The sequence below is a fragment of the Pelophylax lessonae genome, assembly GCF_965119305.1.
Source record: "Pelophylax lessonae genome assembly, chromosome: 9".
Classification (NCBI taxonomy): domain Eukaryota; kingdom Metazoa; phylum Chordata; class Amphibia; order Anura; family Ranidae; genus Pelophylax; species Pelophylax lessonae.
The window spans coordinates 255,350,709-255,378,191 of NC_138776.1; the positions used below are offsets into that span (position 1 = coordinate 255,350,709).

General features: G+C 51.6%; 2 protein-coding genes across 2 annotated transcripts in view; both read right to left on the bottom strand.

The window, feature by feature from the left end:
• The window catches only part of LOC309562996 (uncharacterized protein), a 52,818-nt gene that overhangs the window by 11,530 nt on the left and 13,805 nt on the right, over positions 1 to 27,483 (bottom strand). The gene's annotated exons all lie outside the window — the stretch shown is intronic.
• Positions 11,671 to 18,425, bottom strand: LOC309562798 (uncharacterized protein). Its single transcript, XM_082267104.1, has 4 exons — positions 18,341 to 18,425; positions 15,051 to 15,148; positions 14,775 to 14,933; positions 11,671 to 12,787 (listed from the first exon to the last, which is right to left on the bottom strand). The coding sequence occupies exons 2-4, from the start codon at positions 15,067 to 15,069 to the stop codon at positions 11,817 to 11,819; spliced, it is 1,149 nt and encodes a 382-aa protein (XP_082123230.1). The 5' UTR covers positions 15,070 to 15,148; positions 18,341 to 18,425; the 3' UTR covers positions 11,671 to 11,816.

A 27,483-nucleotide genomic window follows, 5' to 3' on the forward strand; every position in this document is an offset into this window, starting at 1 on the left:
TCTGATTAAAATAACGGAATTTTTGTAAAATCTTACCTGTAAAATTCCTTTCTCTGAGTCCTCCGACAGTCGCCGCCTCTTCATATTCGTCACATATGGGGTATTAGACTTTGCTCCGAAGGAGTAGCTAGGCAACAGAATATGTTAACAATAAAGCTTTAACATATCCCACCCTCAAGGGGTGGTCCCCTCAGTCAATACCCTCCTACTTCCTGCAACCATATCTCAGTTTTAGTGGAATAGCAGTAGAGTATACATTCAAACCCCAAAAGAGGGGCGGGGGCGGCGACTGTCGGAGGACTCAGAGAAAGGAATTTTACAGGTAAGATTTTACAAAAATTCCGTTTTCTCTTACGTCCTCCGACAGTCGCCGCCTCTTCATATTCGTCACATATGGGGACGTCCCAAAGCAGTGCAAACATGAGGGGTGGGAAACGCATCCGCGCCGAAAGGCAACGCAGTCTCCACATCAAAGAAAGGAACCTTACCAAAGGAAGGAAACCAGCTGGGCAACAGCAAAAATAAGTGCTCAACAGGAGCAACAACCCAGGAAAAGACAAAAAACCAGGGGATACAAAACTTATCCCAACAGCCAGGAGTCCCCAACAAGGGACCCTAGGGAACAGCCGCACTAAGAACCTTGCGGCCAAAGGAAGCATCCGCCGATGCCTGAACATCTACTTTGTAGAATTTTGCGAAAGTGTGTACGGTCGACCAAGTCGCCGCCTTACACACCTGGGCTACAGAAGCCCCATGACGACAGGCCCAAGACGTACTCAGAGATCTAGTAGAGTGCGCCTTCACAGGCACAGGGGGAACCTTCCCCTGCAAGGCATAGGCCTGTTCAATGGTCTGCCTGATCCATTTGGCAATGGTAGAGGCGGAAGCCGCCATGCCCTTCCGAGGACCCTCTGGAAGAACAAACAAGGAGTCCGTCTTTCGAAAAGACTCAGTCGATTTAAGGTAAACCCTAATCGCCCGAACAACATCCAGAGAATGCAATCTCACCTCCTTTGGATGTTTAGGCTTTGTGCACAACGAAGGCAAAACAATATCCTCGTTAAGATGGAATTCCGAAACTCGTTTCGGCAGAAAAGAAGGAGTAGGTCGCAAGACCACCTTATCCAAATGAACAACCAGGTACGGAGACTTGCAGGACAAAGCCGCCAGTTCCGACACTCTGCGAGCCGAAGTGATCGCCACCAAAAAGGCGACCTTTTTGGACAACATAGACAACGAGATCTCCCTGATCTGTTCAAAAGGAGCACGTTGTAACACAGATAGGACTAGATTCAAGTCCCAAGGGGGCAAAGGATCCCTCCTAGGAGGAACCAGATGCCGCACACCCTGAATAAAAGTGCCAACCAAGGAGTTGGAAGCCACGGGACGTTGAAACAGAACGGCCAGCGCAGACACCTGACCCTTTATCGTAGCCAGCGCCAAACGCTGATCGACACCCGTCTGAAGGAAAGACAGCACACGGGAAACCGAGTACGTGCGGGGTGAAAACCCCCTGGACTCACACCAGGCAAAATAGGCCTTCCAAGTACGGTAATAAACCTTTCCCGAGGAAGACTTCCTCGCGTTGATCAAGGTATCAACAACCTCTGGAGAGAGACCCTTCTCCTTCAGGACCTCGGTCTCAACAGCCAGGCCGTCAAAGCCAGCGACTGTAAAGCAGGATGGTAAATCGGTCCTTGAGACAGTAGATCGTCCCGAAGAGGCAGACGCCAGGGGGCGTCGACCGCCAGATTCACGAGGTCTGCGTACCAGGACCGGCGAGGCCAGTCCGGTGCCACAAGAATCACCGTGCTGCGTTCCGAGTGTAACCTGCGAAGGAACCGGGACAGCAACTGAATCGGTGGAAACGCGTACATCAGCCTGTACTGATGCCACGGGGCCACTAACGCGTCCGACGCGTCTGCCCGAGGGTCGCGCGTCCTTGCCACGAACCTCTTCACCTTGTAGTTGAGGCGAGACGCGAACAGGTCCACATCTGGAAGACCCCACTTCGCGCACAACATCTGGAAGACAGCCGGATGGAGAGACCATTCCCCCTGATCCAGGGTCTGGCGACTCAGATAGTCCGCCTGCCAGTTCTCCACTCCCGGAATGTGAACCGCCGTTATCGCCGGGACATGAGTCTCGGCCCAAGACAGAATGTCGGCCACTTCTCGAGCCGCTCGGGCACTCCTGGTGCCCCCTTGGTGGTTGATGTAGGCCACCGCCGTGGCATTGTCCGTCTGCACCCGAACCGGGCAGCCCTGCAGCGGTCCGTCCAGCGATGAAGACAGAGCCTTATCGCATGCAATTCCAGAATGTTGATCGGGAGGGAAGACTCCCCCTCCGACCAGGTCCCCTGGGCGGACAGAACGCCCAGAACACCACCCCAGCCCGACAGGCTGGCATCCGTGGTGATTATCGTCCACGAGATCGGACGAAACGACTTGCCCCCGGACACCAACGGGGACTGGAGCCACCACAGAAGGTTTTCCCTGGTGCGATGACTCAACGAGATCTGAAGATCCAGAGATTGAGGTCGCCCGTCCCACTTGGACAAGATCTCCGCCTGGAGACCCCGCGTGTGAAACTGCGCGAAAGGAATCGCCTCGAAAGCCGAGACCATCAATCCCAGACATCTCATACACGTTCGCAGAGACGAGTTCGGAACGTCCCTGAGGGACTTGACTTCCTCCTGAAGAGTCCTGAGTTTGTCTTCCGGCAGGAAGACCTTCGCCTGCACCGAGTCCAGTATCATTCACAGATAGGGAAGACGAACCGACGGACTCAGTGTCGACTTTGGAACATTTATCGTCCAACCGAACTCCTGCAGAGTTTGCATCGTGACAGACAGGTCCTTCTCCAGACCCTGACTGGTCGCAGACCGAATCAGAATGTCGTCCAGATACCCCAGGACAGAAATGCCCTGGGCCCTCAATAATGCCAGAACCGGTGCAAGCACCTTGGTGAAGACCCGCGGAGCCGAGGCGAGCCCAAAGGGCAACGCCACGAACTGGTAGTGATCCTCCGCAGTGGCAAATCGAAGGTATCTCTGATGACCCTCGAATATGGGGATGTGAAGATACGCATCCTTCAAATCGATGGAGGCCATGAATTCCCCCGGAACCAGGGCAGCCACCACCGAGCGCAGGGATTCCATGCGGCACTTGCGAACCCGCACAGAGCGGTTCAGAGCTTTCAAGTCCAGAATTGGACGAACCTTGCCCTCCTTTCTGGGCACGGTGAACAGATTGGAATAAAACCCCCGAAATCTGTCCCGATGAGGCACCGGAACCACCACTCCCTGAGCCCTCAGGTCCCGCACCGCCAGGTGCAGATCCCGCAGGCGCTCTGGAGACAGTTGTAGATTTGAGGGAAAAAATCTGCTCTCTGGCCGAGAGAGAAACTCGATCTTGTAACCAGATCGAACGATTTCCAGAACCCATCTGTCCCGCACACGGGCCAACCAGGGCTGAAGAAAACCGAGCAAGCGTCCCCCCACCCCAAAACTGGGTGAGGGCGCCCCTTCAGGCCGAACTGTTATGGGCCGCAGGTCCGGATTGGCCGGACTTCTGTTTCCCAGACCAGGGTTTCTTCTGAGAGCCCTGGCCTTTGAACGGTTTGCCCTTGTAGTGCGGCCGAAAGGCACGAAAGGACCCCTGAGGGGGCCGAAAATTTGCATGCTTCTTCCCAGAAGCCCCCTTAGCCTTGGGGAAATGGGGCAAGAGAGTGCTCTTACCCCCGGTGATCCCCTTAATCAACACATCCAGGGACTCCCCAAAAAGGCGAGACCCATCATAAGGCAGATTGGCTAAGGTTTTACGTGAAGATTGGTCCACCGACCAACATTTCAACCAAACCAGGCGGCGAGACAACACCGCCACGCTGTGCACACGTGCAGCCAACGGAATCAGGTCCAGGTCCGCATCACACAGATACATGACACCCTGGTGGATCTGATCCACCATGTCCAGGGTCGCCGCCGAGGCCGAATCGGCCACTAGGACGCGCCTAAGCATCTGCGTCCAACTTGCGATCGCCTGGGCCGCCATGAGAGAAGCAAATAGAGCCTTAAGCATAGAACCCGTAACAGAATAAGTATGACGGGCAAGAGACTCCAGTCTCCTATCCGTGGCATCACGGAAAACAGGGGATCCCTCTGCAGGAATCGCAGTGGCTTTGTTCAAAACCGCAATTGCATGATCCACTGGTGGAGGCACACACCACCGTTCATCAGTGGCAGGGGAGAAAGGATAACGCAGCTTGAATTTACTTGGTACCGCAAAAGGTTTGCGCAGATCGCGCCATTGATCCTTTACAGCGCGCTGAAAATCAGCATTGCAGGGAAAAACCTGCGGCGTCCTGCGTTTTCTCTGCGTCCCATAAGCCGCCAAGGCAGCGGGGGGACACACTTCGTCCTGCAAACGTAGCGTCTGCTTAATGGAAGCAATCAACTCATCCATGATTGCAAGCTCTTCAGGCGAGCCAGGGGGAGAATTATCAACCCCCTCAACCTCAGCCTCTACCTCAGACCCCACTAGATCAAGAGAGGAGCGGGACCCCGATAGGGGGGTCCCTGCCAGAACAGCCCCATCACCTTCACCCTCAGAATCGGAGGACAGAGTAACTCTGGGCCGTTTAGTAGATTGAGCAGCCACCAGCATTTGCACCTGGGCAGCAAGGCCAGCCACAATAGTGGCTAAATCCCCCCCTGGGGGGGGAAACAGCGGTCCCCTGGCTTTCCACCAATACTGTGGGAAACTTGCCCTCCTGAGAATCCATTGCCCCTGTACGCCAGACAACCAAGGGTTAACTGCCCCCTTTCAGCAAGCGCGGCAAGCGCAGCCCACCGCACACACTCAGGCACAATGAGACCCCCACAGGGAATATACAGACTGAATACAGGCAATGGACAACAGGAATAGAAGGATAAAACCTGAGGAGACCCCGCTGCTGCTGCTGCCTCGACCGGCGTTCCAGGAAAAAGGAAGTGATGCTGCCAGGGCGCTCTATGTAAGCCTATGGAGGCTACAAGAAAATGGCCGCCGTGCATGTAAACCATGCGGCCGGAGCGGGCGCCGGTAAAATGGCGTCGTTTGGCGCCGAAACCGCCGCTCCACAGTGCATAAAAACACACACAAATTCATCCCATTATATGGATACATGTTAGATCGCCGCAGCGATCGCTGTATATGCCCAAACATGCCATTAAAAACATGCCCCACAGCACACAGCTTCCCACACTGCCCAGCCTGACACACACAGTGTCATACAGCTCCCCCCCCCCCCTTGCAGCCCACAGCATGCAGCCGAGAGATAGGGAGACAAGCAGTGTGATTTAAAGGCAGGTTACACAGTCCCAGACTGAGACCCCCCCCAGACAGACAGGTCCCCACATAGACACACTTACCTCACATGGCGTGGGGAACCCGCACAGGCGAACAAGCCGCTGCACATGAGGCAGGGAGAGTCGCAATTCAAGACGCACACAATGGCGGTTAAGAAACCGCACAGCGTCCGGTGAGGTAGCCACCTCACCAAACATCCCTGCACCGAACAGGGATGGGTCGTTCACCGTGCCAGGAGCGTTACCTGGCTGAACGCTCGATGGCAGACTGGGAAGCCACTGACCCACGACCTGCGATCAGGGGGATCAGCCCGAGACCCAGTCCGCATGATCCTCTTCGTCCGAAGAACTAACTAATGCTGACAAAAACAACAGCTAAGTAAAGGTAGAGAAAAAACTCAAATAAAATATTAAAAAGAAGAAAGAGTCTGGGACAAAAAGTCCCAGCACAGAGAGAGCCAGCCACTCCTGACAAGCTAGACATTAAAACTGGGATATGGTTGCAGGAAGTAGGAGGGTATTGACTGAGGGGACCACCCCTTGAGGGTGGGATATGTTAAAGCTTTATTGTTAACATATTCTGTTGCCTAGCTACTCCTTCGGAGCAAAGTCTAATACCCCATATGTGACGAATATGAAGAGGCGGCGACTGTCGGAGGACGTAAGAGAAATATGATTTTAGAATAGAATTCTTAATTAATACTAAAAAACAAATCCATTTTACATACCATTACTGGTGGGAGGAATAGTGCCTCATCATTGGTGTCAGTGGGAGGAATAGTGCCCCATCATTGGTGTCAGTGGAAGGAATAGTGCCTCATCATTGGTGTCAGTGGGAGGAATAGTGCCTCATCATTGGGTGTCATTGGAAGGAATAGTGCCCCATCATTGGTGTCAGTGGGAGGAATAGTGCCCTATTGTTGGTGTCATTGGAAGGAATAGTGCCCCATCATTGGTGTCAGTGGGAGGAATAGTGCCTCATCATTGGGTGTCATTGGAAGGAATAGTGCCCCATTGTTGGTGTCATTGAAAGGAATAGTGCCCCATCATTGGTGTCAGTGGGAGGAATAGTGCCCCATTGTTGGTGTCAGTGGGAGGAATAGTGCCCCATTGTTGGTGTCAGTGGTAGGAATAGTGCCCCATCATTGGTGTCAGTAGGAGGAATAGTGCCCCATCGTTGGGAGTCATTGGAAGGAATAGTGCCCCATTGTTGGTGTCAGTGGGAGGAATAGTGCCCCATTGTTGGTGTCAGTGGGAGGAATAGTGCCCCATTGTTGGTGTCAGTGGGAGGAATAGTGCCCCATTGTTGGAGTCAGTGGGAGGAATAGTGCCCCATCACTGGTGTCAGTGGGAGGAATAGTGCCTCATCGTTGGGAGTCATTGGAAGAAATAGTGCCCCATTGTTGGTGTCAGTGGGGGGAATAGTGCCCCATCGTTGGGAGTCATTGGAAGGAATAGGGGCCCATCGTTGGTGTCAGTGGGGGGAATAGTGCCTCATCGTTGGGAGTCACTGGAAGGAATAGTGGCCCATCGTTGATGTCAGTGGGGGGAATAGTGCCCCATTGTTGGTGTCAGTGGGGGGAATAGTGCCCCATTGTTGGTGTCAGTGGGAATAGTGCCCCATTGTTGGGAGTCATTGGAAGGAATAGTGGCCCATCGTTGGCGTCAGTGGGGGGGAATAGTGCCCCATTGTTGGGAGTCATTGGAAGGAATTGTGCCCCATTGTTGGTGTCAGTGGGGGGAATAGTGCCCCATTGTTGATGTCAGTGGGGGGAATAGTGCCCCATTGTTGGTGTCAGTGGGGGGAATAGTGCCCCATTGTTAGGAGTCATTGGAAGGAATTGTGCCCCATTGTTGGGAGTCATTGGAAGGAATAGTGGCCCATCGTTGGCGTCAGTGGGGGGGAATAGTGCCCCATTGTTGGGAGTCATTGGAAGGAATTGTGCCCCATTGTTGGTGTCAGTGGGGGGAATAGTGCCCCATCGTTGGGAGTCATTGGAAGGAATAGTGGCCCATCGTTGGTGTCAGTGGGAGGAATAGTGCCTCATCGTTGGGAGTCATTGGAAGGAATAGTGGCCCATCGTTGGTGTCAGTGGGAGGAATAGGGCCCCATCGTTGGTGTCAGTGGGAGGAATAGGGCCCCATTGTTGGTGTCAGTGGGAGGAATAGTGCCCCATCGTTGCTGTCAGTGGCATGAATAATGCCTCAAGGGCCGTATAAAGTCAAACAAAGGGCTTCATTTTGGAGACCAATGCTCCTAGTGCTCAGTGATTTTTCATCTAGTGTTTGGGCTACCCCCTCATATGGTTCATTTTGCTTTTTATTGATGCCCACTGTGTCACACCCTATCTATCACACATCTTACCTATCTGGATAGTGTCCTAAGGGCACTGTGGCTTACCCCAGGTGGGGAGTACAGTGCTGTGAGCGGAGCTCTGCTTGTGGGGCGAGGCATTGTTGAGGTTAATGAACCCCAAGAACCCAGCTGAAGCTTCCCTAACATCAATGAGTTGCAAAATTTCTCAATCCAAAGGTGGAGCACTTCTATTCTGAAATTCCCCCAGATCTTCAAACTCTGGGTCATCTCATGGAGAGTAACCCCACTAACCCTGCAGAGAAACTTAATTCCAGTCGCTTCCACTCGTTGATGTCAGTGGGGGGAATAGTGCCCCATTGTTGGGAGTCATTGGAAGGAATAGTGCCCCATCGTTGGTGTCAGTGGGGGGGGAATAGTGCCCCATTGTTGGGAGTCATTGGAAGGAATAGTGCCCCATCGTTGGGAGTCATTGGAAGGAATAGTGGCCCATCGTTGGTGTCAGTGGGAGGTGAGACACTATGGCTGGCTTCTGTGTTCTTCACCTAAAGCAGCCCCCTTTCCCATAAGGCAAGCAGCTCTACCAGTACTCAGTTGAACTTATAGACAATGCTATAGCACTTGGCTACCATGCCAGGGCATGTGCGAACTTAGAAAAGCAAACAGGTACTTGTGATTGGCAGACAGGCAAGGTTCAGAAGAGTCAGGGTCAAAATCTGAAGTCAAAAGGCAAGCAGAGTTCAGAGAATAGTTGGTATCTGATCCGAGGTCGTCAATGAGGTAATCCAATCTACCAAAGCAGGGGAGACAAACAGGTAGCTTGATCATGTATTACACACCCTTTCACAAGCACGAGACTACAGGCTTGCTTGGCTCAAATCAGTTTTGGTCTCCACCCAGAGACCGGCCACAATTAATCACCTTGCAGGTGGACAGACAGACAAGGAGAATGCCACAGCCAAAAGCAGGATGCTGAAATGAGGAGCAGGAGCACTAGACATTTCTGACAATGGGGCACTATTCCTCCCACTGACACCAATAATGGGGCACTATTCCTCCCACTGACACCAATGATGGGGCACTATTCCTCCCACTGACACCAATAATGGGGTACTATTCCTCCCACTGACACCAATGATGGGGCATTGTTTACCCCCCCATGGACGCCAGGGCATTTTCCACTCACACAGAGCGGCTCCCCCAGAGCCTGAAAAACAGTAGACTGGCCCTTTGTTTTGAAAGTTTGGAGACCCCCTGGACTACACCATAGAAATTTTGTCAAAACTATAGGCAAAAATGGTTTTGACGACATCAGCCTATGACAAAACGCATCGGGAGGAGCCTACGGCGACGCTCGCTACCACGAGGAGACACGAGGCGGCCATCTTGTTGGCGTTCTACACGGATGCGGATGGGTGTGACTATATACCTGAATGCTTAACATGACCTTTGTAATGAGGGTCCATGTTTTTTGGTAAGAGGCAGTGTGTCTTCTGGCTCGGTGGTGGTTCTCTGGACCTATAGCTTTTGCACATCTGTGTGTGGAGTGGACACTTTCATATTGTGGACTTTCCCTAAACTGTGGACTTGCATTTCTGCTATATACCCATAAGATTAGCGCTACACCTTTATCTTTTATAAAAAATGGTTTTGAGTCTTCAGCCGCAGTCTTCTAAAAATATCATCCTGACTTATAGAAGTTTTTGGACCTGGGATTTTCTTGTGTCTATCTGCAAGGGCATGGAGGAGGAATGGTAAGAACAATATAGTTACAAGTGATTTTTTATTACAAAACGTTTATTATAGATCCATGTAGACAATTTTCATTCTTGCGTCAGTATGAACTGCTTCCTAACTCAGTGAAGATGCGTTCTTGGGAAGACAGGACACTATATATGTTATAAAAGTCCTTACATGTGATGCTTTCTCTCAAGAGTTCGAGTCCACCTTTTATAGTATTGTCTCAAAAAGACCACTACCAAGGAAGAAAAACCATAATTACCAATTCTTCACCTAAGGCTAAAGAAAACCTGTCCTTCATATCCAGAGCAAGTGGCCCTATCATGGTAAGAGCTAAACCTTTAAGTGGCTTATCGACAAATCTGAATGCATAAAAGATAGGACTGAGTAGTAGGAACTGGTCCTTGTTTCAGACAGGCTTCACAGGTTAATGAAAGGTTTCTTCGGTTTACGACAGGGGTGGGGAACCTACGGCCCGTGGGCCATATGCAGCCCCCGAAGCCATCCGATCCGGCCCTGCCATTGGGCTGCCTCCGGAGGGGAAGGGGAGGGGGAGCGCCTCCTGGTTACACACAGAGCCGGTTCCTCTGCTTACCCGGTGTGGCCGCTGATATACAAAGTCACGCCTCCCACCTATCATAGACAGCACAGTGGTGACATCTATCATAGGATTCGCTCCAGGAGGCGTGACTTCGTATGAGAGCGCCCGCGCCGGTTAAGCAGAAGAACCCTGCTCTGTGTGTAATCAGGAGGCTCTCTAATCCTCATGCGCTCTGCATTGATGGGGGCACTAATCACTTTGCATTGATGGGGGCGCTAATCACTCTGCATCGATGGGGGGCACTCATCACTCTGCATCGATGGGGGGCACTCATCACTCTGCATCGATGGGGGGGCACTCATCACTCTGAATCGATGGGGGGGGCACTCTTCACTCTGCATCGATGGGGGGGGCACTCATCACTCTGAATCGATGGGGGGGGGGCACTCTTCACTCTGCATCGATGGGGGGGCACTCATCACTCTGAATCGATGGGGGGGGCACTCTTCACTCAGCATCGATGGGGGGCACTCATCCCTCAGCATCGATGGGGGGCACTCATCCCTCAGCATCGATGGGGGGCACTCATCACTCTGCATCGATGGAGGGGCACTCATCACTCTGAATCGATGGGGGGGGGCACTCTTCACTCTGCATCGATGGGGGGGCACTCATCACTCTGCATCGATGGGGGGGCACTCTTCACTCTGTATCGATGGGGGGCACTCTTCACTCTGCATCGATGGGGGGCACTCATCACTCTGCATCGATGGAGGGGCACTCATCACTCTGAATCGATGGGGGGGGGGGCACTCTTCACTCTGCATCGATGGGGGGGCTCTCATCACTCTGCATCGATGGGGGGGCACTCTTCACTCTGTATCGATGGGGGGCACTCTTCACTCTGCATCGATGGGGGGCACTCATCACTCTGCATCGATGGGGGGCACTCATCACTCTGCATCGATGGGGGGCACTCATCACTCTGCATCGATGGGGGGCACTCATCACTCTGCATCGATGGGGGCACTCATCACTCTGCATCGATAGGGGCATTTATCACTCTGCATCGATGGGGGCACTCATCACTCTGCATTCACTCTGCATTGATGGGGGCACTCATCACTCTGCATTGATGGGGGCACTCATCACTCTGCATTGATGGGGCAAACCTGGAAAACCAGTTGCCAGTAGCAACATCATCAATACCAGCTAACATCACACACCTCACCAAAGAGAAACAGTTGCAGCCATCACATTAGGGGTGAGTTAATTAAATGTTTGACCAAATAGAACAGGCACATTTTTTAGTTGATCATTTTGAATGGCCCCCGAATGATTTTAAAAATACCCAAACGGCCCTCGGCAGAAAAAAGGTTCCCCACCCCTGGTTTACGACAAGCCTCTTGGGTATTGCGAATTTAAGGACACGGGAGAGGTGTTCTACATATGAGACTTTGTTCTTATGGCATGGACTTATGGCTATGGAATGAGCTTTGGGAGACTTTGACAAGGCCACTGGAACAAGTCTGGACAAGCCAAATCGAGATAACATTGGCCTCTTTTATTTGCTTTAAGACCACGGGGCTGTTTAACTTGACTTGGAGAGGTCCATGTGAGAACACAAGGGCCTTACAATCACATAAGTGTTCCAACAAGCACATACCGGACTAAACCTTTTTAATGTAAATGATTCCACGCACATGGGTAGTATGGAGATTAGTTGAGTCAAGAAAAATGTCCACCCTTCCTATCCATAGGAGACAGGTGCTCCTCTTGAAACCCTTTGAACTACATATGTGAATGTTCACTCTTCATGGAAACCTATGCTACCACATGACCCATTTCCCACACACACGTTGAGGTAGAGCCATCTACTGTTTGTGAGTTCTCTGATGCCGAACTAGATCAGACTTCTGCGTAAAACTTCTGCTGCAGTCAGGGCAGGGAAAGGGTTTCTCCCCTCTGTGAAGTCTCTGATGATATATCAGACTGGCCTTCTGCATGAAGCTCTTCCCGCACTCTGTACAGAAGAATGGCCGCTCCCCGGTGTGGACCCTCTGGTGGTTGATAAGCATCGTCCTGTGCGCAAAACGCTTGCTGCAGTCCGTGCAGGCGAAAGGCTTCTCGCCAGTGTGAATCCTCTGGTGGGTGACCAGATCGGACTTCCCGATGAAGGACTTCCCACACTCATCGCAGGAAAAAGGCTTGTCGCCGACGTGAATTCTGAGGTGGTAGACCAGGTCCGACCTCTGCACAAAACATTTCCCGCACTCGGGGCAAGGAAAAGGGTTCTCGTCGGTGTGTATCCTCCTGTGCCGGATCAGCACAGACTTCCGCGTGAATTTTTTTCCGCAGTCCGAGCAAGGGAAGGGCTTTTCCCCCGCGTGAACATTTTTGTGTAGAGCCAGGTCGGACTTCTGAGTGAAACATCTGTCGCAGTGCGGACATGCGAAAGGCTTCTCTCCTGTGTGGATCCTCCGATGCCTCGCTAGGTCTGACTTCTGGGTGAAGGCTCTCCCGCAATCTTGACAGCAAAATGGCTTCTCCCCGGTGTGAATGCGCCGGTGCGCTATAAGGTTGGCCTTATGGCTAAGGTTTTTCCCACAGTCAGGACAGGGGAAGACTTTTTTGCGCCTACAGTTAGTGGGCGAAGAAACGGGGCTGGGAAATTCTATGGAATTTGTGGGGATAGGCAAAATGCTTGCAGAACAAAGGACGATCTGGATATTCTGTTCAACACTGTTTTCTTGAGGAGGGATCAGTGCAATCTCATTATGTTCTGTTTTACAGTCTGGAGATGGAGCAAGGCGCACCTCTAAGATGTCCTCATTTTTGTGTCCATCTGTGGGAAAACAAAGCAAAATATAAATATTTTGGCCAACTCTGCCAGATACTAGACTCTCTTGACTGTATTCTACAAATTGCTAAAGATGACCCTCTCTCTCTCTCTCGATAACTTTATCTTATTTTGATCCAACCAGGAAACGTACGTCGGTCGCGGCGTGCTGACGTCATCGGAACGAGACTAGGACGGGCGGAAGAGCCGACCAGCCGGCGGCTTGTTACATCTACACTCTCCTTTCATTTTTATTCTTTATTTTAAAACTATTAAACCTAACAGTTTTACACTATGGGGTGTTTGTATATTCATTTACATATGTGATCTGGGGATTGATGCCCACCCTGTGAGATCTATCTATCATCTTTGGAGAGATTGGATATCGGGTCATAAATACTGGATTGTCCTGGATCTGGAGTCATCTCCCTTTGTTTGGCTATATCTTTACTGGCATCTGGTAAGCGGTTGGCGTTAATGGGTGATGGTCATTATCCACTATTGATGTAGTCCGGCTCACTTTCTGGATGGTCCATAATATTTCTATCCTGCTCTTTTATAATTGATTCTGGTAAGCAGTTTGTGCTTTCGGTGGTGGTTATCATCCTGTTTGGCTAAAATATCTTATAGTTTTGGTAAGGAGTTTGTGCTTTCGGTGGTGGTCATCATCCTGTTTGGCTTATTATCTTACAGTTCTGGTAAGCAGTTGGTACACTTGGTGGTGGGTCATTTGGTGTACTTTCTGCGGTATTCCTTTTGGTCTCATCACAATTCTGGTGTGATTATTATACACTATACACGTGCACTTTTTGGGTCCCCTATTTTTGTATATGCAGTGTATCAGTATTACGCTATGGGACCCTTTCTTTTTCCACATGTATGATCCAATGTCGTTTGAGGTCCTACGTTCTTGGGAACACAACTGATCATCTTAACGAGGGAGACATTCTGGTGTCATTGGGAATAAATCTTTGGCTCATTTTTCACCAAAATCTGGTAAGCAGATTGAATCACCTGAGGCCCTATAGCAGTTGAAGATCTGTGTACATTAAAGAATACATTTGTATCTAGAGACTATTGGGACTTTATATTTACACGTGTGAACATAGCACGTAGTATTAATTTTAGCGCAGCTTATTATTATTTATTTAGGTTACTAATGGCGCTTTTCCACTGCATGGAACCGAACGGTTCGGCTTGCTTTTGTGCTTTTCCACTGCTGGTACTGCATGGTACGGTGTAGGAACGGTTCGGTACGGTACGGTAAGGCGCTTTTCCATTGCATGGAACCGAACGGTTCGGCTCGCTTTTGTACTTTTCCACTGCTGGTACCGCATGGTACGGTGTAGGAACGGTTCGGTACGGTACGGATGCGCTTTTCCACTGCATGGAACCGAACAGTACGGCTCTCAAAAACAGTACCACCTCGATTGTGGTTCCAACAGGTACCATACCCGGTACCATATCCCACAATCCTTTGCATGCAGTCACTACTAGCCACTGATTGGTCAGAGAATCCCACCCACCCCGTTGTTATCCCACCCACTTAACTTTAGTACTACTTTAGTGGAAAAGCAAACCATACCGTACCGTACCGAACCGTTCCAACACCGTACCATGCGGTACCAGCAGTGGAAAAGTAAACCGGGCCAAGCAGGGTTGAGTAGAGCCGAGCCGGTACTTGCAGTGGAAAAGTGCCAAAAAACAGTACCACCTCGATTGTGGTTCCAAGAGGTACCATACCCGGTACCATATCCCACAATCTTTTGCATGCAGTCACTACTAGCCACTGAATGGTCAGAGAATCGTTGTTATCCCACCACTTAACTTTAGTACTACTTTAGTGGAAAAGCAAACCATACCGTACCGTACCGAACCATTCCAACACCGTACCATGCGGTACCAGCAGTGGAAAAGCAAACCGGGCCAAGCAGGGCCGAGTAGAGCCGAGCCGGTACTTGCAGTGGAAAAGTGCCAATTATGATCCTCTTACCAATCCCGAGATCTACTGGAGCCGCCTCTTCCTTAACAGTCACTGGTATTGCAATCTCCTCTTCTTTAACAATTATATTAAGTTCGCGGAAGTCCACAGCAGCGTTATACGAATCAGGGCTTGAACTTCTCTCTGGTGGGTTCCTCTCGATGAATCCATCTGTAGGAAAGAAGCACACAAGCTGAGGACATCATTTCTATGTGTTTATAAGATGACGGGGGATCTATGTTGACCCTCAGTACTGCTCTCTCCATACTTTACAAATAAATCTCTTACCCAGCAGATTCTCCATCATGACGTCCTTGTAGAGATCCTTGTGTCCTTCTAGATCCTTCCACTGCTCCACGGAGAAATATACAGTGACCTCCTGGCATCTAATTAGAATCTAAAACATACAATGATACAGTCACTATCCAGACACAAACCTTGTCTGTCTATCGACAACAGTTAAAGCAAGCAGCTAAATACGATTGCTTATTCAATTCAGACAGTCTTGCGAACCAGAACCCCTCCAACAGCTTGTAAGAGAAGGTTTGCTGTGCAAAGACGTGCTCCTGTTAGAAACTTGACAATGGCAAATGAGCATGCGCGAACTCGCGCAGCCACGCATGCGCGGAATCGCGCAGCCACGCACTCACGTTCGTGAATACGCAACGTGCGATAGATACTGGCGCCAAATGGGCTATTTAAACCCAGCCCTTTCTCTGCTCCAGTGCTGCTTTGTCTTCAGCCTTGGATACTTGTTACCTGCATCCTGTTTCTAGTTCCAGATCCGGCTCGTCTTGACTATTCTCTGCTCTCCGCCTGCACCGACCTCGGCTTGTCCTGTGACCTCTGCTCCTGTCTGCTCCTACTGGCTTCTACGTTACCGATTGGCTCCCGACCCGGCTTGTCTTACCGCGCTCTTGTTATTTCCAGATCCGTCCATCTTGCCTAAGGAGGCTCCCCAGGCTCCTCCTGCTATCTGGACTTCGGTCTCCAGCACCTGCTGCCTGCTCAACCGGACTTCCCTGGCAACCCTCACCAGTGGCCACCTGTCCGCTTCCAGCAACCTCCAGGCGCTCGTGCTACTCTACACTCCGGTGCCCCCTGTCTGCACTATCAGGGGTCCCGAGTCAGAGGCGCATGAGAGGCCTTCCTCACAGTATCAGCCTCATCTCCAGGTACGTGATACACCCAAAGATTGCGCATAAAGCCCCCTGGAACTTCACTGGCAGGTTACTAGATTTACTCTTTTGGTAGGGGGGCTAGAGGAAGAAAAATGATTTCAGCCTCCTATGCACTGCTTCCTAGAAGAGATCCTAAATGAAAGTAAGCTGTCCAGTGCTGTCCCCTCTCCACAGTACAGTTGGGCCACATTTGCTGGGGTTCTAACCAGGTTACTAAATTGACTCTATTAGTGAGAGTGCTGGAGGAAGAAGAGAGATCCAGGGAGATCTGGACAGCTGACTTCTGTTGGGGATCTCCTACTAGGAACCAGTGGCCAGGAGTCTGAGAATTCACTGAAAGGAAGCACTCAATTAATTCTCAACCTCCCATCCACTGGTTCTTAGAAGGAGATCCTAAATGGAAGTAAGCCGTCCAGTGCCGCTACCTCCCCTCCCATCTCTCATTCTCTACAGAGCTCTTCCACCAGCCCAGATGGAACAGATTACATACAGATCTCCCCAGATTTGCTGGAGTTATAACCAGTTTACTAGAGATTCTCTCGGAGAAAAAGGGGAGGAAGAAGAGGGGGTTCAGAGAGATCTGGGTTTGTAGCCTAATCCATATGTGCTGGTGGAGGCACTCTGTGCAGACCAAGAGCTAGGAGAAGAAAGAATAGCACTGAACAGCTAAATTCAGCTTGGGATCCCTTTAAAGATCCAGTTGGTAAAGAAACTTCTGCTTGGGATCCCTCAAGAACCATTTGGTTGGGAGGCTTCCACTTGGGATCCCTCAAAGAACCAGCAGATCGGGAGGCTTCAGCTTGGGATCCTTAAAAGAAACCAGTTGGTCGGGAGGCTTCTACTCAGTATCCCTCAAAGAACCAGTTGGTTGGGAGGCTTCCACTTGGGATCCCTCAAAGAACCAGATGGTCAGGAAGCTTTCACTTGGGATCCCTCAAAGAACCAGATGGTCAGGAAGCTTCCACTTGAGATCCCTCAAAGAACCAGATGGTCAGGAAGCTTCCACTTGAGATCCCTCAAAGAACCAGATGGTCGGGAAGCTTTCACTTGGGATCCCTCAAGAACCATTTGGTTGGGAGGCTTCCACTTGAAATTCCTCACAGAACCTGTTGATCGGGAGGCTTTAGCTTGGGATCCTTCAAAGAAATCATTTGGTCAGGAGGGTTCCACTTGGGATCCCTCAAAGAACCAGTTGGATGGGAGGCTTCCACTTGAGATCCCTCAAAGAACCAGATGGTCAGGAAGCTTTCACTTGGGATTCCTCTAAGAACCAGTTGGTCAGAAGGCTTCCTCTTTGGATCTCTCAAAAAGCCAGTTGGTAAGGAGGCTTCCACTTGAGATCCCTCAAAGAACCAGATGGTCGGGAAGCTTTCACTTGGGATTCCTCTAAGAACCAGTTGGTCAGAAGGCTTCCGCTTGGGATCTCTCAAAGAGCCAGCTGGTCAGGAGGCTTCCGCTTGGGATCCCTCAAAGAACCTGTTGGTAAGGAGGGATTTCCTTGGGATCCCCCAAAGAACCAGTTGGCTGGGAGGCTTCTGCCTCGAATCACTTTAAAGAACCAGTTGCTTGGGAGGCTTTCATGTGGGATCCCTTAAAGAACCAGTTGGTCGGGAGGCTTCTGCTTGGGATCCCTCAAATAACCAGTTGGTCAGTTGGCTTCTGCTTGGTATCCCTCATAGAACCAGCTGGTTGGGAGGCTTCAGTTTGGGATCCCTCTAAGAACCAACTGGTCCAGAGGCTTCCACTTGGGATACTTCAAAGAACCAGCTGTTTGGGAGGCTGGAAAAAACTTGTAATGCAATAAACACTGCGGAAAGCTGCAAGGCATGCGAGTTCCCAATCACGTGACCACTGTGATGGTCAATCTACAGAACCCCCCTCCCCCTATGCTGTGGACACCAGGAGAGGGGCGTGTTTCTGTAGTCCTGAGAGGTGAATGAGCCTCCTCAGGTTGTCTGTGCTGGCCCAGCTCCCCCGCCCAGCCCTACATCTTTAATGGAGCTGCTTGGGGGGAGGGGCAAAGGGAAGTAATACTTGAACCCATTAAATACATTAAACACACATATAATCTTATGGGGGGGGGGGGTGTTGTTGAAAATAATGACCCGGTGAGTGTCTTTTTAGGCATCGTTCCTATACCCAAGAGTTGGCACAGCACGGGTCTCCTGGCAACCAATGCACCATGCCTGGTAGGAGGAAGCCATTGATGACCTGTATATGACACACAGGGGACACCATGTCCTGCAGCAGGTATACATACAGCCCATCACCCACCCACTGCATGGAAGGTCTGCACAATACACAACCCCCCTCCCTCCACCATCTCCACCCACATTCTAGATTATTATCCCCATACAAAGCCCCAGAAGCCCCCTGTACACACAGCACAGCTCTCACCTGAACACTCCCACCAGAAATCCCCTCCCTCCAGCGCTGATTGGAAGAAGGAAGAGACACAGCACACAGAAATGTCTCCAGTGCAAGGAGGCGGCCATGTTGTTGTAGCCCCAGCAGAGCCACACCGGAAGTCTCGCTCTGACTGCAGCTTTCACAGTTCTTTTTTTTTTCTTTTCAATCAACTTTATTGTAACAAACAACCAATAGACACAATCGGAGTAGGTGGAGGTCACATGTTTCCTGTGTAGAGTGGAGCTCCATTACCTGCAGTCTGCAGCCAGATACTGATGTCTGTCTGAGACACTTTCTCTTTCTTCTTATTGGCTGAGCGGGGGCTCTGCAGAAGCACGGTGCTCGTTTGTCGGAGCGCTGGAGGACCGGGAGGAGATATTTCTGGTAGGTAGTGTTCTCCTTCACCCCCCAATACTAATACTGGGCACTTGCACCCCCCAATACCGGGCATTTGCACCCCCCCAATACCGGGCACCTCCACCCCCCAATACCGGGCACTTGCACCCCCCCCAATACCGGGCACTTGCACCCCCCCCCAATACCGGGCACTTGCACCCCCCCAATACCGGGCACTTGCACCCCCCCCCCCAATACCGGGCACTTGCACCCCCCCCAATACCGGGCACTTGCACCCCCAATACCGGGCACTTGCACCCCCCCAATACCGGGCACTTGCACCCCCCCCAATACCGGGCACTTGCACCCCCAATACCGGGCACTTGCACCCCCCCAATACCGGGCACTTGCACCCCCAATACTGGGCACTTGCACCCCCCCAATACTGGGCACTTGCACCCCCCCAATACTGGGCACTTGCACCCCCCCAATACCGGGGACTTGCACCCCCAATACCGGGCACTTGCACCCCCCCCAATACCGGGCACTTGCACCCCCCCCAATACCGGGCACTTGCACCCCCCCCAATACCGGGCACTTGCACCCCCCCCAATACCGGGCACTTGCACCCCCCCCAATACCGGGCACTTGCACCCCCCAATACTAATACTGGGCACTTGCACCCCCCCAATACCGGGCACCTCCACCCCCCAATACCGGGCACTTGCACCCCCCCAATACCGGGCACTTGCACCCCCCCCAATACCGGCACTTGCACCCCCCCCCAATACCGGGCACTTGCACCCCCCCCCCCCCAATACCGGGCACTTGCACCCCCCCAATACCGGGCACTTGCACCCCCCAATACTAATACTGGGCACTTGCACCCCCCCAATACCGGGCACCTCCACCCCCCAATACCGGGCACTTGCACCCCCCCAATACCGGGCACTTGCACCCCCCCCAATACCGGCACTTGCACCCCCCCCAATACCGGGCACTTGCACCCCCCCCCCCAATACCGGGCACTTGCACCCCCCCAATACCGGCACTTGCACCCCCCCAATACCGGGCACTTGCACCCCCCCAATACCGGGCACTTGCACCCCCCCCCCAATACCGGGCACTTGCACCCCCCCCCAATACCGGGCACTTGCACCCCCCCCAATACCGGGCACTTGCACCCCCAATACCGGGCACTTGCACCCCCCCCAATACCGGGCACTTGCACCCCCCCCAATACCGGGCACTTGCACCCCCCCCCCCAATACCGGGCACTTGCACCCCCCCCCAATACCGGGCACTTGCACCCCCCCCAATACCGGGCACTTGCACCCCCCCAATACCGGGCACTTGCACCCCCCCAATACCGGGCACTTGCACCCCCCCAATACCGGGCACTTGCACCCCCAATACCGGGCACTTGCACCCCCCCAATACTGGGCACTTGCACCCCCCCCAATACCGGGCACTTGCACCCCCCCAATACCGGGCACTTGCACCCCCCCAATACTGGGCACTTGCACCCCCCCCAATACCGGGCACTTGCACCCCCCAATACTAATACTGGGCACTTGCACCCCCCAATACCGGGCACCTGCACCCCCCCAATACTGGGCACTTCCACCCCCCCAATACCCTACTTTTGATACTTTGTGGGGACCAGTGACACTAATACAGTGATCGGTGCTAAAAAAATATGCACTGTCACTGTACTAATGACACTGGCTGGGAAAGGGTTAACATAGGGTGAAGGGGGTCAAAGGGTTAACTGTGTGCCTAACAGTGCTTGGTGCGTTCGCTGTGTGCGGTTTTTACTAAGAAATGTGATGGATTTTATTCCCCCGGCACATCCCCCGCTGACAGGACAGAGCTCTTTCCTATCATCCCGATCGGTGAATCATTGGCCGGCACCCACTGATCAGCTTGTGCTCTGACTAATCACTATTGTTTTATAGCGCAAAAAATAAAAATCGCACAGGTGATCAAATACCACCAAAAGAAAGCTCTGTTTGTGGGGAACAATAAGGACATCAATTGTATTTGGGTACAGCGTCGCACGACCGCGCAATTGTCCGTTAGCCACTAAAAGCCCCGGAGGATTTGGCTGCTTAAAGACCGGGGCCTATTTTGCGATTCGGCACTGCGTTACTTTAACGGACAATTGCGCGGTCGTGCGACACTGTACCCAAATGAAATGGACGTCCTTTTTTTCCCACAAACAGAGCTTTCTTTTGGTGGTATTTGATCACCTGTGCGATTTTTACTTTTTGCGCTATAAACAAAAAAAAAAAAAGCGACAATTTATAAAAAAAAAAAAAACAATATTTTTCACTTTTTTTTTATATGAAATCCCCCCAAAAAAATGTAAAAATCCAAATTTTTAACATTTTAGGCCAATTTGTTTTCTGCTACATATTTTTGGTAAATTTTGGCGTATTTTGATTGGTTTGCGCAAAAGTTATTGCGTTTACTAACTACGGGAAAGATTTCTGTCATTTTTATTGTTTTTGTTTTTTTTTTTACTAGTAATGGTGGCGATCTACGATTTTTTTTTTTTGCCATTTAGAGCCGGTTCACACTGCCGCGACCATAAGTCGCCCCATGTCGGAGCTATTTTTTACCGCGACTTGTGAATTATTTTGCGTGACTTATATGACAGATGACTTTGTATTTGGCCAATCAGAATATGATGTGTTGTGACCTAATTCCCCTTTTCTGTTTTTTTTTTACTCATTTTCTCATTGCCCACCAGTGCCACGTATCAGTGTCCACCAGTGCCACGAATCAGTGTCCACCAGTGCCACATATCAGTGCAACAAATCAGTGTCCACCAGTGCCACATATCAGGGCCACGAATCAGTGTCCACCAGTGCCACATATCAGTGCCATGAATCAGTGTCCACCAGTGCCACGTATCAGTGCCACAAATCAGTGTCCACCAGTGCCACATATCAGTGCAACAAATCAGTGTCCACCAGTGCCACATATCAGGGCCACGAATCAGTGTCCACCAGTGCCATGTATCAGTGCCACAAATCAGTGTCCACCAGTGCCACATATCAGTGCCACGAATCAGTGTCCACCAGTGCCATGTATCAGTGCCACAAATCAGTGTCCACCAGTGCCACGAATCAGTGTCCACCAGTGCCACATATCAGTGCCACGAATCAGTGTCCACCAGTGCCACATATCAGTGCCACGAATCAGTGTCCACCAGTGCCACGTATCAGTGCCACGAATCAGTGTCCACCAGTGGCACGTATTAGTGCCACGAATCAGTGTCCACCAGTGCCACATATCAGTGCCACGAATCAGTGTCCACCAGTGCCACGAATCAGTGTCCACCAGTGCCACATATCAGTGCCACGAATCAGTGTCCATCAGTGCCACGTATCGGTGCCACAAATCAGTGTCCACCAGTGCCACATATCAGTGCCACGAATCAGTGTCCACCAGTGCCACATATTAGTGACACGAATCAGTGTCCATCAGTGCCACGTATCAGTGCCACGAATCAGTGTCCACCAGTGGCACGTATTAGTGCCACGAATCAGTGTCCACCAGTGCCACATATCAGTGCCACGAATCAGTGTCCACCAGTGCCACATATCAGTGCCTCTAATCAGTGTCCACCAGTGCCACGTATCAGTGTCACAAATCAGTGTCCACCAGTGCTACTCGCACAGACCAAGCAGAGATAATGGAATAAATAAACCATTACATATACATATATATATATATATACAGTATATATACCATATAGGCATGGCTGCAATGTGGGGAATGCCTGGCTAATCTCTTTCTTCTTCCTGGAAAGTCTGATAACAAGTCGCTTCAATTAAGATAAGGAGGCGACTCCCATTGAAGTCTATGGGACAAGTCGGATCACAAGTCGCCTCAAAGTAGTACAGGACCCTTTTCTGAAGTCGGAGCGACTTCAGTAGTGCCAATTAAGACGGCACTGATTGATTAACATTGCTTTTTTATGTCAAGCAACCTGGGGCGACCTGGGGTGACACAAGTCGCCTCACAAGTCACGCTAGTGTGAATGGGCTCTCATCAGTTTACATTTTTGGTGATCAGATTTATGTTGGAAAAATGCAATACGTGTTTCATTGTCCTTTTTTTTTTTTTTTTTGCCCTCCCTTCATGCCAACTAACAGGGCCAAGACTGAGACACGCATGGATCTCCACGTCAAAAAAGTTTTACGGTTCAAAGGTACGTTGGCATTAAACCTGCATCTTTTTTGAAAATCATACACACTATATTGCCAAAAGTATTGGGACGCCTGTCTTTACACACACATGAACTTTAATGGCATTCCAGTCTTAGTCCCGTAGGGTTCAGTATTGGGTTGGCCCACCCTTTGCAGCTATAACAGCTTCAACTCCTCTAGGAAGGCTGTCCACAAGGTTTAGGAGGTGTCTATGAGAAGGTTTGACCATTCTTCCAGAAGAGCATTTGGGAGGTCAGGCACTGATTTCGGACGAGAAGGCCTGGATCGTAGTCTCCGCTCTAATTCATCCTCCAGGAACTGGCTGCATACTCTCACCACATGAGGCCGGGCATTGTGGTGCACCAGGAGGAACCCAGGAACCGCTGCACCAGTGTAGGGTCTGACAATGGGTCCAAGGATTTCCTCCCAATACCTAATGGCAGTCAGGGTGCCATTGTCTAGCCTGTAGAGGTCTGTGCGCCCCCCCATGGATATGCCTCCCCAGACCATCACTGACCCACCACCTAACCGGTCATGCTGAACGATGTTACAGGCAGCATGACGTTCTCCACGGCTTCTCCAGACCCTTTCACGTCTGTCACATGTGCTCAGGGTGAACCTGCTCTCACCTGTGAAAAGCACAGGGTGCCAGTGGAGGACCTGCTAATTCTGGTGTTCAATGGCAAATGCCAATCTAGCTCCATGGTGCCATGCGATGAGCACAGGGCCCACTAGAGGACGTCGGGCCCTCAGGCCACCCTCATGAAGTCTGTTTCTGATTGTGTGGTCAGAGACATTCACACCAGTGTCCTGCTGTAGGTCATTTTGTAGGGTTCTGGCAGTGCTCATTTTGTTCCTCCTTGCACAAAGGAGCAGATACCGGTCCTGCTGATGGATTAAGGACCTTCTACGGCCCTGTCCAGCTCTCCTGGAACTTCTACGGCCCTGTCCAGTTCTCCTGGAACTTCTACGTCCCTGTCCAGTTCTCCTGGGCCTTCTACGGCCCTGTCCAGCTCTCCTGGACCTTCTACGGCCCTGTCCAGCTCTCCTGGGCCTTCTACGGCCCTGTCCAGCTCTCCTGGGCCTCCTACGGCCCTGTCCAGCTCTCCTGGGCCTCCTACGGCCCTGTCCAGCTCTCCTGGGCCTCCTACGGCCCTGTCCAGCTCTCCTGGGCCTCCTACGGCCCTGTCCAGCTCTCCTGGGCCTCCTACGGCCCTGTCCAGCTCTCCTGGGCCTCCTACGGCCCTGTCCAGCTCTCCTGGGCCTCCTACGGCCCTGTCCAGCTCTCCTGGGCCTCCTACGGCCCTGTCCAGCTCTCCTGGGCCTTCTACGGCCCTGTCCAGCTCTCCTGGGCCTTCTACGGCCCTGTCCAGCTCTCCTGGGCCTTCTACGGCCCTGTCCAGCTCTCCTATTGTAACTGCCTGTCTCCTGGAATCTCCTCCATGCTCTTAAAACTGTGCTGGGAGACACAGCAAACCTTCTGGCAATGGCAGGTATTGATTTGCCATCTTGGACTGCCTGTGTAAGCTCTATAGGGTCCAGCTATCTCCTCATGCTACTGTTTGGAGGGTGTCTCATTGTTGTCTATTAATTTCATTAACACCAAAACCGCTGAAACTGATCAACAACCCCCCTCTGCTACTTAACTGACCATAGCAAGATCCCAGGAGTTTAATTGACTTGATGCTGTACTCTGATTTAAAAAGTGTTCCTTTAACTTTCTGAGCAGTGTATATACATGGAGATCATATCCCCCTTAATCTCCTCTTCTCTAGAGAGAATAAATTCAGTTCCTCTAATCTTTCCTCATAGCTGAGCTCCTCCATGCCTCTTATCAGTTTGGTTGCCCTTCTCTGCACTTTCTCCAGTTCCCCGATATCCTTTTTGAGAACTGGTGCCCAAAACTGAACTGCATATTCCAGATGGGGTCTTACTAATGATTTGTACAGGGGCAAAGAGATATCTCTCTCTCTGGAGTCCATACCTCTCCTAATACAAGAAAGGACTTTGCTTGCTTTGGAAAACATAGCTTGGCATTGCATGCTATTATTAAGCGTATGATCCACCAGAACACCCAGATCCTTCTCCCCCATTGATTCCCCCAGATCCTTCTCCACCAATGACTAGGGGTCGACTGATTATTCACATTTTTCAAATAATTGGTATCGTCAGAAAGTTACTGATATTGGTCAGACCTCCTCCCCCTGTCCCTGGGCGGCACAATCTCTGTCAGTGGTAGACCTGGCAGCAGAGAGACAACATCATCTCTCCCTGCCCACCTACAGCAGGGCCGCAAAGGCTGCTCTTGACCGAGCTGCAGCCACGGGCGAGCAGAGAGATAGTTATGTCCTCTCTCACCGCCTGCCCACCCGCATGGGGAAGTTTACCCGCTCGGACGGCGCTGGGGAGAGGCTGCCAGAAGTAGTGTAAGTAGCGATAAGCTGCATATGGGTGACAGGTGACCGAGGCAAGTGACATGCTGCATCTGGGTGGCAGGTGACGGTAACAAGCTACATCTGGGTGGCAGGTGACGGTAACAAGCTACATCTGGGTGGCGGGTGACAGTAATAAGCTTCATCTGGGTGGCAGGTGATGGTGACAAGCTGCATCTGGGTGGCGGGTGACAGTAATAAGCTTCATCTGGGTGGCAGGTGATGGTGACAAGCTGCATCTGGGTGGCGGGTGACGGTAACAAGCTGCATCTGGGTGACGGTGACAAGCTGCGTCTGGGTGGCGGGTGACGGTGACAAGCTGTGTCTGGGTGGCAGGTGAAGGTGACAAGTTGCATCTGGGTGGAAGGTGATGGTGACAAGCTGCATCTGGGTGGCAGTTGTCGTTAACAAGCTGCATCTGGGTGACGGTGACAAGCTGCATCTGGGTGGCGGGTGACGGTAACAAGCGGCATCTGGGTGACGGTGACAAGCTACGTCTGGGTGGCGGGTGATGGTGACAAGCTGCATCTGGGTGGCAGGTGAAGGTGACAAGCTGCATCTGGGTGGCAGGTGATGGTGACAAGCTGCATCTGGGTGGCGGTTGTCGGTAACAAGCTGCATCTGGGTGGTGGTTGTCGGTAACAAGCTGCTTCTGGGTGGCGGGTGATGGTAACAAGCTGCATCTGGGTGGCGGTTGTTGGTAACAAGCTGCTTCTGGGTGGCGGGTGATGGTAACAAGCTGCATCTGGGTGGCGGTTGTCGGTAACAAGCTGCATCTGGGTGGCGGGTGACGGTAACGAGCTGCATCTGGGTGGCGGGTGACGGTAACAAGCTGCATCTGGGTGGCGGGTGACGGTAACAAGCTGCATCTGGGTTGTAGGTGACGGCGGCAAGTGACATACTGCATCTGGTGACGGGTGATGGTAACAAGCTGCATCTGGGTGGCGGGTGGCGGTGACAAGCTGCATCTGGTGGCAAGTGACGGTGATATACAGAATATCGGCACCTGTTATCGACTATTGGCTTGAAAGGTGGCCGAAAATTGGTATCGGCCCTGAGAAAACAATATCAGTCTACCCTTACTATTGACTCCCCAGTTCTACTCCCCCTAGTATATATGATGCATGTATATTCTTAGGCCCCAAGTGCAGAACTTTTGTTTTGTGTTTATGTTTTGGTTCCTGCCCACAGCTTTCGGTTTTATAATAGGGGATAGTTGGGTAGTTTTTTGTAAGTTAAAGTCTAAAATGTGCACTCTGAGAAAGTTGTATAAATTGGTCATATTTTAATTGCAGTTTATTAATATTTTATTTCTCTTACAGACAAAATCATAAGCCGGTGCAGGCTACCATGCCGGCCGGTGGGACATTATCACTGCCACCTCTGTAAAAGAACAATTATACGCAGGGTGGATATGGAAAGGCATTTATTGTTGTGTGAAATTTCTGCAATGCTGAAACCGTCACCCCCTGCGCCACCCGCAGCATCCGCTCCAGAGCTGATCCCATCATCCACTGCACCCTCTCCAGAGCTGATACCACCACCATCTACAGCATCCTCTCTAGTGCTGATACCACCACCACCACCCTCTCCAGTGCTGATACCACCACCCGCAGCACCCTCTCCAGTGCTGATACCTCCACCACCCACAGCACCCTCTCCAGAGCTGATCCCATCATCCACTGCACCCTCTCCAGAGCTGATACCACCACCATCTACAGCATCCTCTGTAGTGCTGATACCACCACCACCTGCAGCACCCTCTCCAGTGCTGATACCACCACCCGCAGCACCCTCTCCAGTGCTGATACCTCCACCACCCACAGCACCCTCTCCAGAGCTGATACCACCACCCTCTCCAGAGCTGATACCACCACCATCTACAGCATCCTCTCTAGTGCTGATACCATCAGCCGCAGCACCCTCTCCAGTGCTGATACCTCCACCACCCGCAGCACCCTCTCCAGAGCTGATACCACCACCCTCTCCAGAGCTGATACCACCACCCTCTCCAGAGCTGATACCACCACCATCTACAGCATCCTCTCTAGTGCTGATACCACCACCCGCCGCACCCTCTCCAGTGCTGATACCTCCACCACCCACAGCACCCTCTCCAGAGCAGATACCACCACCTGCAGCA

What these genes read in the sequence shown, in the direction of transcription:
- LOC309562798 (XM_082267104.1), bottom strand. An exon ending in TCCAGTAGATCTCGGGATTG is followed by an intron (nt 12,788 to 14,774) that starts GTAAGAGGATCA and finishes GTTTTCCCACAG; the next exon opens with ATGGACACAAAAATGAGGAC.